At 53.9% G+C, this 13042-nt stretch overlaps 3 protein-coding genes across 3 annotated transcripts; 1 reads left to right on the top strand and 2 right to left on the bottom strand.

Annotated features, from left to right (window-relative positions):
• The first annotated feature begins 100 nt into the window (after positions 1–100).
• Positions 101–2541, top strand: DICSQDRAFT_155080 (FAD/NAD(P)-binding domain-containing protein). The gene is made up of 8 exons (XM_007365620.1): positions 101–192; positions 245–565; positions 686–876; positions 930–1021; positions 1078–1279; positions 1338–1475; positions 1534–2111; positions 2177–2541. Exons 2-8 carry the CDS (start codon positions 280–282, stop codon positions 2340–2342), a joined length of 1653 nt encoding a protein of 550 aa, XP_007365682.1. The 5' UTR covers positions 101–192; positions 245–279; the 3' UTR covers positions 2343–2541.
• Positions 2542–6892: 4351 nt separating this feature from the next.
• On the bottom strand, positions 6893–8233 carry DICSQDRAFT_105733 (EF-hand protein). Its single transcript, XM_007365619.1, has 6 exons — positions 8188–8233; positions 8122–8134; positions 7919–8062; positions 7692–7757; positions 7399–7546; positions 6893–7338 (listed from the first exon to the last, which is right to left on the bottom strand). The coding sequence occupies exons 1-6, from the start codon at positions 8188–8190 to the stop codon at positions 7287–7289; spliced, it is 426 nt and encodes a 141-aa protein (XP_007365681.1). The 5' UTR covers positions 8191–8233; the 3' UTR covers positions 6893–7286.
• A 2788-nt stretch (positions 8234–11021) lies between these two features.
• Positions 11022–12494, bottom strand: DICSQDRAFT_105731 (uncharacterized protein). Its single transcript, XM_007365618.1, has 4 exons — positions 12073–12494; positions 11885–12016; positions 11317–11814; positions 11022–11246 (listed from the first exon to the last, which is right to left on the bottom strand). Exons 1-4 carry the CDS (start codon positions 12106–12108, stop codon positions 11178–11180), a joined length of 735 nt encoding a protein of 244 aa, XP_007365680.1. The 5' UTR covers positions 12109–12494; the 3' UTR covers positions 11022–11177.
• Positions 12495–13042: the final 548 nt, after the last annotated feature.

The raw sequence follows: 13042 nt of genomic DNA, 5'->3' as shown, positions 1-13042 counted from the left end.
TTTGTCGGAGCGCCCATCATCCTTTGGGCGCTCCGAGGTGATGCCATGCCTAGATCAGGCGATCGCGAGGTCACGGTGTCCCCGCAGCCTGAGCGAGTGCGGTGCGTCGAGGACGGTGTTCTCTTCTCCTTCGTTCTGCTACTCTTGTGCTCTTCGTCGTTGCCTGAGAGAAGCAGTGTCTGGCTGTGACGAGTACGTCAACAGCCTGTCTTACCCTTGTGAGGTGAAGCTGATGTCTCGCCAGACTGTTACGTATCCACCCCGCACGGCTTCACAACAATGAAGTCTCCTGTGCTTCTCCTGGCGACAACCGCGGCGTTCTTTCCAGCCTACGCATTCCAGCTTCCCTTCAAGCTCCCATTCAACCTCTTCTCTAGTGACTCGCAAACGCCTCTGATTGCCCTTCCCGAAGTCCCGGAGACACAGACTATCCCAAACCGCGTCGCTATCATTGGCGCGGGCGCAGCTGGATCATCAGCCGCCTTTTGGATCGCCAAAGCGAAGGAGAGGTATGGGCTGGACGTAGAGATAGACGTGTACGACAAAAACACCTACATTGGAGGCCGTGAGTACTGTAGCCCCGTCGTTTCCACTATTCGCGCCCCTTTTGCCTTGCAATGCGACAACCGTTATTTTGTCTGTTTGCTTTGGATATATATGCTGAGAGTGAACGTTTCCTTGACAGGCAGCACGACTGTATATCCCTACGATGACCCCACTCTCGAGCCTCACGAACTCGGCGCGTCTATATTCATCAAGGCGAACAAGAACATGTGGCGTGCGGTAGACGAGTTCGGCCTTGAGCGCGTCGGGTTCAGCGGTGAAGACGAAGACGATGTTATGGGCATATGGGACGGCCATGAGTTCGTCTTGACGGTACATAATTCCCGCTCCAACTCCGCTTTCTCAGCAGTCTCACGTCGGCATAGACAGGTGGTGGTGGGTTCTACAGCGACTGGCTTGACAAGATCAAAATTCTGTGGAGGTATGGCTACAAGGCCCCGACGAAGACGCAAGCTCTGTGAGTCTCTTTTACCCTAAAGCCACGCTGCTCTTCTAGACCTGCCTTACATGCAGGGTCAAGTCAATGATCGACAAGTTCGTGACCCTGTACGAACCGTCGCCCCCGCGGTGGTCCAACATCACATCGGTCGCGAATGACCTCGAATGGCTGGAGATTACCGCTCAGACAACAGCAGAGTACCTTGACTCGCAGGGTATTGACAGACGATTCTCCCGCGAGCTCGTGGAAGCCGCAACTCGGGTGAACTATGGCCACGTACGTGCTCTTGTTCCACTGGTCGCCCGACTTATTCTGATTCGGTACTGTCATATAGGACGTCGACAAAATCCATGCGCTCGAGGGCATGTGCTCTCTCGCGCCGACCGGCGCATCCAGTGTCAAGGGCGGGAACTGGCAGATCTTCGAGCACTTCATCGCGCAATCTGGCGCACGGGTCTTCCTGAACACGACGGTAATCACGATGCCTCGGTAGTTGTCTTGGAAGAATACCGAACTGTTTTTCTTCACAGGTGAAGTCTGTCACGAAGCTCTCCTCCAAAGTGCCCTGGATCATCCAAACCGCCTCCTCCTCCGAAGGTCGCCTCTACCGCGCGGTCATCATCGCGGCGCCGTATCACCAAACGGGGCTCAAAGTGACTACCGGTTCCTCAGACCTTGCCGCGACGGTCCCCGAGCAGCCTTACGTGCATTTGCACGTGACGCTCCTCAGTACATCCGCGCGCACGCCCAACGCGTCCTACTTCAACCTCCCGCCGCATGCTGAGGCGCCTACGACCGTCCTCACGACGCATGACGGCGTTCGGCTGCGGGGGCGCCCAGAGCCAGAGTTCAACTCGCTCACCTATCACGGGCACGTCCTCACCAAGGAGGGCGAAAAGAGGCTGACGGAGACGGGGGAGGAAGAGTGGGTCGTGAAGATCTTCTCGAAGGCGCGGCTGGACGACGAGTGGCTGCGGGGGGTGTTTGGAGGGAAGGTCGGGTGGGTGCTGCGGAAGGAGTGGGACGCGTACCCGGTGCTACCGCCCACGACGGAGTTCCCGCCGGTGAAGCTCGCGGAGGGGCTGTACTACGTGAACGCGTTCGAGCCGTGAGTGTGGCTGGGTTTCCGTGGACGTGGTTGGTCGGGGATACTGAAGGATGCTGTTTGGACAGGTTGATCTCGACGATGGAGACGGAGACAATCGCGGCGCGGAACGTGGTCGAGTTGCTCTTGAAGGAGGAATACGGCGCTGGGCTGTGCAAGCCGGGCACGACTGAGGACGAGGTGGGCGCGAGCAGCCCGCGAGAGCACGATTTCGTGTATGGCTGGGATTGCTGAGGAAGAAATGCGAGGAGGCGCAGGCCCGCGGGTTTAAAGCCGGGTAATGACACCTTCCACGTACTGTATGTTTCACGATTACTATGCTTGTGCTCGTTGACTCCTCCATGATAGTTTAGGATGCTTTGATGTAGATTATCGCTGTGATTGGCATAGTATCCGCTTTCGTTCGCTTGGTAATTTAACTTGATTCACCCCTCATGCTGATCGCATGGCCGAATCTTCGGCCAAGAAGGTTACCGGGAGACTCACCGATGCAGACTCCGAACACCTGACCTCATGAGTGGGTAGCCCTTCCTGTGACGACGTCTACGAGCTCAGGAGGAACCCATAGCGAAGCAGCGTACAGCAGTCCTTGAAGCGTACAAGTCGGACAAAGGGGAGGACAGACTTTAGAACAGCGAAGGGAGCAACGCTAAACAACCTTGGAATAAGCGCAAATATGCATCCTGAGCGCCCTACGACAAAGAACCAGAGATATAGAATCCACGGCTAGTGCAGTCATGGTCGGGTCCTACGCCTTTTAGCTTTACCTGAAATCGAGAGAGAGAGGTAGGGCTGGAGACTAAGGATGGAGGTTTCAGCGTGCTAATCATGTAGGATCGTCTAAGGTCTTGACTTCTTTTCGAGGCCCACCCGGGTCTCGGCACGCGATGAACACGTGCGCGCGTCTAAAAGCCTAATGTGGCAAATGGAGCGCCCAGGTCGGCGATGTCAACTCGGAAACTTTGTTGTTGTGGCTGGAGCTCACCTCCTTGGTTTCGACGATGTTCGTCACCTATCAAGCTATTCTGTTCACAGCTACACTCTATTTTTTACGGGATTATACTCGATATAACGAAGATATGACTGCTTGACTGAATCATTCTATACTCCGGTACAGGTACTAGCGGCCAAACTAACTGCCTCTCGTAATGCATAAGCCAATCGAAGAGGCGAACCCACTCTTGCGCTTCCGTTCCGTGTGCAGACCAGCTGCATCCAACACACGGGACTATAGGACAACAATATAACTTTGCGACTACGCAGCCATCCGGCAGCCCCTGAATGGCAATTCGTTGCTACTTCAAGCGAGCCCGGCGGCCGAAATATGTCAGTGCTAGCCATTGCGTAGACAAGAGTATGCTACGTCTAATGAGCTCGAAGATATGCTAGCGACCTTCGTCTCCGTACGCTTTCCGAAATGACAGCCTGTTACTGATTAAGTCACGCTCAATACCCTTACGTTGAGAAACGAAGAAAAGGATAGCGCTAAAATCCAGGTGAAGGGCTCCCCGCTGACGCATCAATTCAGCAGCAATTTCTCCTTCAGGACGAGCCCACGCGCTCCATCACCTCAGATCCTCGCCGTCCCCGAGGTCGTCCCCAGTCAAGACAATGGGAAGAAAACTGCGCGCGTTGCGAGCAGTGCAGTTACATGGTGTGTTTACGCTCTTGTTCTTGCGCCCCGTCTCGGGCAGTCTCTAACTTGAGCATACGTTGAATGAACTTTGAGGTCGCGGGCCTTTGGTCACTAAGGACCTCCAGCTCTTTCATAGCTCCTCAATCAGGCACTTAACTGAAGTATGTCGGAAATCCAGCCTCTCTCCGGCTGTTTGTCAAGGCCAAGGACGCCGCCTAGCGATGAATGATCTGGCCCTCATGTCCAATGCCGATTTCTCACTAACCGGCGAGCCGCCGTCCGACGGCGAGGATGTTGCGCTGTTGACCTCAACACTCAGGGACTCTATCTCTTGAACCTGTTGTGACCTTGAGCATGAACCGTGCCTCGACGACTACATCTTGCAGTGCCAACTCGGTGATGTTTTAGAAGGTGTGGTCTAGGTCGCCAGGTCTCCGCGGTAGGAACCCGTATGTGATCAAGCCTGTCTCGAATGTCGCGCTCCCAAAGGCCCCATACGGAAACATTTTGACCGCACTGACTAGGATGCGAGCGATACCAATGGGTGACTCGATGGTATGTACGCACTCACGCTTTTTTGCCTGAGATCGCACTCATAGTCAACAGACAACGTCTGAGACGCCGTCCGACCTACGGAGCAACCTCCCGCACCAATCGTAATCGACTTCCAGGCACGTTGTCAGATACCCTCTATGGTTTGTTCATGTCGTCACGTTTTTTGTCAGTCCTCCGCGAAGATACAGAATCTCAGCTTGGGAGAGCCGTATTCTAACAAGAATGCGCCTCAACCTCACTTCAACAACTCCTTCCCTAACCATCTCGAACAGTCCATCTCCCCCCCCTATAGAGTACATGGGCTCTACCTACTGGATGCCGATGCCGTCCGCCCTCACGCTCTCCGTGCGCTTCACACCTCCTGGCATAGAATTATCACATGGGAGTCCGAAAATAACGACTACTCCGCCAACGAAACGTCGATGTGCTCGGCCCTTGCCGAGGATATCCGGGAGGGCACAGCGGTAGAGATGTACGTCTGCCTGTCCAGACACAGAGACACCCGCTCCCTCATCAGTATTCCATGTTATGGAGTCTGTGGCCGCCTCTTCTAGCTCCGCCTCGATCATCAATTTGACTCTCGCTGCTCTCCCTGTGGAGAGTCTTGTAGACACGCCTACCTCCGTGGTTGTATCTGAACCACCTTCGCCCCCCCCCCGGGCGATGAGACTCGTGTCCCTGAACTCCAGCGCTTTCACTCGTCCGCCCCTGCCCTCACCAGCATTCCCTCAAAGCCGACGAGCGAGGCTCATTTGGGATGTCCCTTGCTAGCCACATTGGTCAAAGGGGTCCGACAGCGCTCTCCGCTCGGACATCGTCCTGCACCCGAATACGCCTTCGACCTGCATGGCCACGCCTGCAGATTGGCTCGGTTCTCTCCCATCGTCGACCGTCAATATTTTCGACAACTCAACGATGACAGTCTACTCCACGCTCTCGAAACGGTACCTCTCGCTTACCTTGACCCGCATCGATGACCCCACCTTAGAGTCTGCCGGGAACATGAGTGCCTCCCCATATCCTCAGCTCTAGACCAAGAAGCAACGGACGTTCATAATGGTTGAGTGGCAACAAGCGGATGGCTGCTGATCAGGACCGAATTGGAAGCCTATTCGACTTTCTAGAGAGGCTTGACTGACTGGCCTCCACGTACTGCATCTTTTCTTCTGTCTTACATCTTGTCGGCTTCACATACAACACTTGAGTGTGTTCTAGTCTCATTGTCTCCAATGGTCTCCACCAATCTAATTGAAATCTCTGTCTCCAGGTCTCTCACTTTCGGCTTACTGTCACTGTGTACACATTAGTTTCCGACTTTTTAGGTACTTATACTGCTTGCAGTCTTCTCTCTGGGCCCGGAATTTCCAACATTCAGCGTTGGGTTGTTACGCTCCAGACCGTTTATCCCCTGTCCTGGACGAATTGGGTTCCCCGGAATTATAGTTGCTCAACCATTATCATCCGAGCACGCGCACCTCATCGTCGCCAAGGCTGGGCTCGCGTTGTATGATTGTTCTCCATACAATATGAGATGGCACAAATTTCGTCAGGGGCACATCCGCGGACCTCGGTGGCTTCCAATATTTCGAAGCACACTATGAATAGCGGCCCTGGATGCGCAGTCCCGCGCCGCGGCCACTCGAGAAGCAGCGATACTGGTAGCGCTTGGAAAGTTTGCCAACTTCCTATGGTTGGACCTCCGTCGCCTGTCCCGGGATCTCGACAGAGAGTGCCTCGATCATTGGAAAGCATTGGGCTGATCATTGTGGACCCTCAACTCAGCGGTCGCAGATCACTCGATGTGACTGAGCAGGTCACTTTGTGCTCTACGGGTTTACGGATCCCCAGAGAGCAGTGCTTGCACAAGGTAACTCCTGCATCGACTCGTTTTCTTGTGGCACTCGCATGCCGGCCAGCTGGGGTAAGTGGAGTCGATGGCGCTTTGACCTCAACAGTCCCTCCAAGCCTCTACAGGCCCACGCAGGTATCAAAAAGGGTCTCTGGTCCACGGACGCTTCCTTGACCTCTCAACGCACCTCTGGGTGAGTCATGCCAGATCTAGACATGTCGGACATTCTCCCATGCGCCTCGTAGAGAGGTGTCGTAGGCGTTCAACTGGAACTCTACTTTCTCAGACCCTCCAGTCCGGCGTCACCTACTTCCCTGTGCTCTTGAGGGGCTCCTCCTAGGACACTGACGGCAGGTCGGCGAATGTCAATGCAGCTATCGCTAACGGAGCCCCATACTCATGCTGCGAGTGCGTGTCTTACTGTGCGATCCTGCGATGACCACCCAGCTTCGGACATAGCTCATGCAGCCCTTCCTAGGCTGCGCGACGCCCTTCGAGCCCGCGATCTCTAACGGCAGAACCCGGCGGGCACAGCGTTGCTAGACAAGAGCATTGGCCTATGCAACAGTCGCAGGTGCCAGGTCGACGCGATCGCAGCGCAGGTCAACGGCTCTGCAACCAAGTTTGTTTGCTACGCGGAATACTTCGAGCAGCTTGGTTCGCGCTACAACCGTCCGGTGCTCGTGAGTCGTGACAGAGATCGGTGCGACGAGTTCCACGGATGAGCAGGAGGCGTTCTTGCAGAGGCTCGTTTTTGTTACTGATGCCCAGGGTCCGGTGACCCTTTACGCGTGGTTCATCGTCGCGATCAGCAACCCTCCTTCGGCACGGTTATACCAAGTGAAGCCGGTAAACCTGTACAAACTGTTTTCGGCTCTCTATCGAACGGCTTCAGTGCCACTTACCCGACGAGGCTTGATCGACAAACCGAATGATCAGGGATTCGGAGACGGAGAGATGAGTCCTGGAGGATGTAAGAGGTTCTATGATCTGGGTAACAATCTTTGCTGCAAAGGGAAGTTGACGTATTGATGCAGCGAGGTCGTGAGTATTCCTACTTATGAAAGACAACGGACAAGACAAAGTGAATAATGGTATCAGTACATGTCATGACAACACCTTCTTATGGCCCGCAATACTACTGGCTGAGGATCGTGCGAACGAACGACTCATAGTTCACGTTGCCGTCTCTGGAGGGTCAATGAGGACCATGGTGTGGGTTGGACACAAAAAGCAGAGAGAAAACGTACGGCCCGATCTGAGCGCCCTTCAGTAGCTCGTCCACCTCCTCGTCCGACATCTTCTCTCCGAGCTGGGTGAGCACGTATCGCAGCTCGCCGGCACCGATGAAGCCATTGCCTTCCTTGTCAAACACTTGAAACCCGCGGATGAACTCCTCTGAGGGTGGTTGAGTAATCATTGAGCATCATTCGCGAATAACATGGATAGAGATGGTGAGGAGAGGGGCATTGAAGACACCACAGCACGTTTAAGGGTATGATGGTGGCAACAAGCCTTGACCACAAGGAAAGTGTGCACGTACCGGGTGTTCCTGCAGGTTTGAAGCCGTCTGGACGGTTCAGGATCGTCAAGAAAGTCTTGTAGTCAACTGCATGCATTCATATCCAGAGAAACACGCGTTAGAGCGCCACCAGCATGTGTTCCGCACCGACCCCATGCAAACGCACGCAGATTCCCAGGATTGGTTGCGATAGTAAAGCCAGGACACCGTGAGAGACTACGTCTGGGAATGCAGACATGGGTACGTACCTTCGCGAGGGGCACCCGCGACGATATCCGCAACCTCCGCCTGGGTAGGGTTCTGGCCCAGGGCCCGTAGAAGGTCACCCAATACTTCACGAGGCACCGCACCCGTTCCCTTCTTGTCGAACAGCGCGAATGCCTCCTTGTACTCTATTCCGCCGTCGGTCAATCTATGCAAAGGGACGGAGTGGGTGGTTGTGAGGTCGTACCTGCGTTATCGCTCTGTCATGTGTCGGTCAGATTAGGAACAAGTGACAGATTGAGGCCGCACTCACCATGATGTTCACCGATACAAGATGAAACCGTGACGCAGAGGGTGTGGTACAGAGGAGAAAGGCTACTATACCGAGTCCCAGCTGTTGTCCGGCGGCGTCTGTTTACGGAACCTCATTCTAGGGTTTGGGGCGGACACCGACTCATGCGGACTGGTCGACATAAAATTTGTTGAAGTACACCAGCTGGATCACCCTTACATGTCACGACACCGGCAGGGACGAGAGAACCGCGAGGAACGCATCTATGGTGCGTGCTCTCCAACATGTCACCTTCACGTACAAATCTGGTCAAGCTAGAAAGCCACTAACTGTGCTGTCAAAGCTTTGCAGGGCATTAACCGCGCCGTTATTGGCCATATTGCATGCCGACTCGGATATTGTCGGTCTGGATGTCATATGGGGACTTAGCGTCCTTGTATTCTAGAGAGTACTCACAGAACGGAGTGTCCGCTTCTCTGGGTCCATAGTACGTTCGGAGTGCTGGAGTACTCGGGCGTAAGATTCCGGATCGAAGCTCATCGAACAGTCAGATGCTGATTCATGAATGAAAGACCGACCCGCCTGTTCTCCCACATTGCAGAGCGTGGGTAGACCTTGTCAACGAGGTGTCAATTGACTTCCAAATGGCGAGCAAGGAAGCGGTGAGCTCGGATGGCGAGCCGTGCTCCTGTTGTGGCTCGACATGGAAGCTCGCCACGAGGTAAGGAAAGAGAGATAGATCTCTATGGGCATACTCACTTCCTTGAAGGCCGATCAAGACCATTTGGTTGTCCTCGAGGCAAGCCATTGACAGCGCGCGAGGACAATGCCAGAGGAGACAGATGTGGTGTGGCTCCCTGGCAAGCGAGAACATGCCTTCCGATTCCGGTCATCTGACAATCTACCATAATGTGAGCTGTAGTCTCGTATCTGGAATGAGTGATTTACGTTGATAGGGCTTCTCGTCTTCTCAACACGGGCAGAGCTTGCTTGGAGCCGAAGTCGTGATCATGGCCTTGTACTATCACGCACGCAGGCCGACTGCTATTTGTTCCGGCGACAGTGTGGACGTCAAGTTCTCACCTGCGTGGTTAAGATAGTCAATCTGTTGCTTTCCAAGGCCAAGGCCCAAGGGCGTGTGGCGCTCTCGTGAGCAAGACAGTACAGAAGTGGACCAAAGCTGTGAAGTAGTGGAATGGCTAATGTCGGAAAGTTTGGACTCCTGACTTCTTCCGTCATGGCTTGGCGGTTGGAATCTGTACTGTGCGATACAGCGAATCACTGTGAGGAATTGAGACCTAGATACAGCGAGCTAACCGTCACGCGGCAGGTCGTGGTCAGTACTTGCCTATCGGGAGGCAGATAAGGGACGACTTGTGGTGTTTGCCCACATCACTCAAATTTGCGGTCTATGGTTCACGACATGGATTCACTCGCATAATCAACCGACGACAAGCTCAAGCTCGGGTAGAACGTGCACATTTGTCTTGCGGTTGTAATCTACATACTTATTTCCTTGTTCAATGAACATCAAACCTTACTATAATCATAGATTACGGCATACCTGAACACTCGCATCGCTGACTTCGAAATTCGCGTAGTCGACATTATTGCTTCGCATCCTAAGTCCACGGTAAACAGTTCAATCGTCAGTATGTCATCCACATCCACATCTCACGTGGTCTCACAGTACTGAGGGTTACGCATCGATAAGCCCCTCTAAGAAACAACACGAGCCGGTCGACCAACGAGCCGACCAAGATACATACTCGTCCGATCCGCCACTCAAAGTGACGCTGGAAGACACCACTAATAGATCAACTAACCCAAGCTCCGCAAAGTAGGCTTCAACATGGGATCCCCTCGCCACTACCATAACATAGATGTCAATTGGAATAGGAGCACCTATTCTGAAGTTCCGTAGTTATAAGCCAGATAGAGACCATCACGGTGACAATGTGACTTAGGCACTCCAAAGGGCTCCAAGGCAGCCAGTGAAGATCCTATCTTTGCCCTACCACGAGGCTGCCGAACTCGTGCTAATGTGCCCTGAGAGATCTGGACTCAGCTTCGACATACAGCTCCCGCACAATTTTGAGGATGCGCGAGTCAATGAGAAAAGGACCTCCCAGGATTCACCGCCACGTTCGCCGATGAAGCCGGGCGGCCCTTGCGGATGAATTCGAAGGCTGCGCGTGCGCATGGTATAAGATTCACCGCGAGCCGCTACAGATACATTAAGTGCCTTGAAGCGGTCTTTCTAGCAGCCCGCCGCCATCGAAGGACCATGATGACAGCGCTAAAGTGCTCGCCTTGTACACGTTCAAGGGAAAGACTCGCGGCAGCCCCCCCAGTCGCCGGAGCAGAAGAGACCTCCGATTGCTTGGGTGCTGGAAAGGCGACATTCGACACAAGCGTGCGGGACGCCGCTGCGGATTGATCGTAAACTCCGCTGCTCTCCCGCATGTAAGTTCTTATAGCCCCACTTACGAGAGTGTACCCTCGAAGGTGTTTATGCGATGGGGAAACATGGGGGAGGGTTCAGATAGGCCGCATTCGGGTGCTCCACTATAGGATGACGATCATAGAACGAAGCCCAATGACTCACACGGTACGGTAAAGAAACAAGATTCCGATACCCATTGGCGGGCCACATCCGCCACCGCGATGCCTTTGAGGTCTAGGACAGTAACACCGCATGTGCCTTTGCACATCTCGAACGGATCTCCGAGCAGAACATCTGCTCGTACATATGGAGTACCTGAGATGTCGCGGGGGTTGGTCATTCTTTGCAGGGTATCCAGTAACTTTTCAGCCCAATAGATTCATGCGAAATAAGTAGGTAATTAATAATAAGAATGGACACAGGTACGCTAATACAGTGGAGGAAGGTAACGGAACGGGAGACCGCTTCAGGCCAAGAAGGCGGCGAGCTGATAGAAATATGGTCAAGAAGATCGTGAGCACGCTGTAGACGTGCCCAATCGCATGTTGCGGCGGGGGACCGCCGATTAATGGCCCGCTGAGGAAGAGGTCCGGTTTACGTTGGGATGGAGCCTCCACATCCTGACGTTGGTAGGCTACATCACAGACACCCACGAGGTCAGTGTACGTGCTGCGAACGTCCGAGAAGATGTAATGATGACGGACCTCGTCCCAAGACGCCTGGATGCTTGGGCGTCGCCACAGCATGTCGTAATATTGCATGAATCGTGCAAATTTCGGCTCCGCGAGGGCCTTAAGAAGTTTCTTGCCTTCCCCCATGGGATACTTGCCAATCTCGTACCCGGAAAGCCGCATGAAGCGGATCATCATAGGCGCCACCGCGATATCAGCAATGGACCATGGACCGACAGCAAACCCACTGGGGGCGAGCAGTGCCTGGAAGGCCTCGAGAGACGGGAGAACAGAATCAGTGCGTTCTCCCCGGAAGAAGAAGCCGCGAAAAGCGTGGTGAAGCGTCTCATGGGCTTGGATGATGAAGAGACGAGCCCTTGCACGTATCTCAGGGTCCCTAGGTATCAGCCCAGCGTCTGGTTGGAGGTCCGCAAGGAACTCAACCAACACCAGAGATTCCGAGAGCTTCGCCGACTCGGGGGAAGGGTGGTCAGGAGGGACAATGGGGCCACCATACGTGAAGGCTGGAACCTGCGGGCGCATCAGGGGCGCTCCTGCTTAAGAAAGTCCGCTGACAGTGAATCGTATCGACCGAACTCACTGTGCCCGCAGCATTAACCTGCCGCGTGAACCACTCTGGCTTATAGCCTGGTCGGAGGTCGATCTCGTACTTCCTGACCTTGATCTTGGTCTCCTCGAGCGCAATCTGTACTCGTTGCGTATAAGGGGAGTACTAGAATATACGCCAGATTGTCAGAGACAGGATCGGGGAATAAGGTAGGTACTGACCGCTGACGTATAGAACGTAATTTGCTTGTCAGACATCGAATGGTAGATGTGGCCAGAGATGGGGCTAGAAGTATAGGAACGGCAATGCTTTGTGGGGCTTCCCAGAGGGTCTGCCCAGCTTTATACCTCGATCCTTTAACGCGCAGCGCCGGGTGCTAGCTATCGTTTCAAAACAATACTGATAAAGGACAAATGTGGACGATGAGCGGCCACTCCTTCAGCGCCAGACTGGTCACATATTGCATCACATCTGCAGTGGCTCTTGAACATTCTCGGCTTCAGTATTGCGTTCGCTCGGGTCCGAATTGTGGTATACGTCTATTCCTGCTTCAGTCATCGATCGCTGGCACGACACGCAGGTGACAATGTCCACAAGGTTGACGGAGACATGGGTAATCCCACACTCATATGGCTAGCACGCAAGTGAGAAGCCGCTGGACAGACAAACTCAGACGCATTAGGAACGCGCGTTTGCGAGATAATAGCGAGCTTACTGGTGCATATGGTATCGGAACACTAGGATCTTCCCAGCCACCTGCCGATCAAAATCCGCGGCATTGCAACCCTCATTTACCTCTACCTGATTATTGACGGCTGAACCATCGCGGATGCATCGGTACAGTTCATGATCTCGCGCACGGCACTTCCACGACGTGAGTGCTTTGATGGCGCTGTAATAAGATACAGCACTCCAGGTCACGATACTTCACCATCTGAAACGGCAAGGAGATCTTGACCGCACTCCGGACCCTGGTAGAAGCATATCGTTCAGGGCAGCTCGCCCTAGCTTGCCATAGAGAATGCTGGCGCATATCACTCTCGGACAACACATGCCATGCTGAGTTTGAAGCATTTACCCTTGTCAATGGCCCGTGAGGATTGAAATAGAGTCATAGGGAATACGATGCCTCAGGTTCCTGATCCCACCAAGACGCTGCTCACCGTGGAAAAAACCCCTAGCCCTGCAATA

Source organism: Dichomitus squalens (genome assembly GCF_000275845.1).
Source record: "Dichomitus squalens LYAD-421 SS1 unplaced genomic scaffold DICSQscaffold_13, whole genome shotgun sequence".
NCBI lineage: Eukaryota > Fungi > Basidiomycota > Agaricomycetes > Polyporales > Polyporaceae > Dichomitus > Dichomitus squalens.
This window is presented reverse-complemented; position numbering and strand designations above follow the sequence as displayed.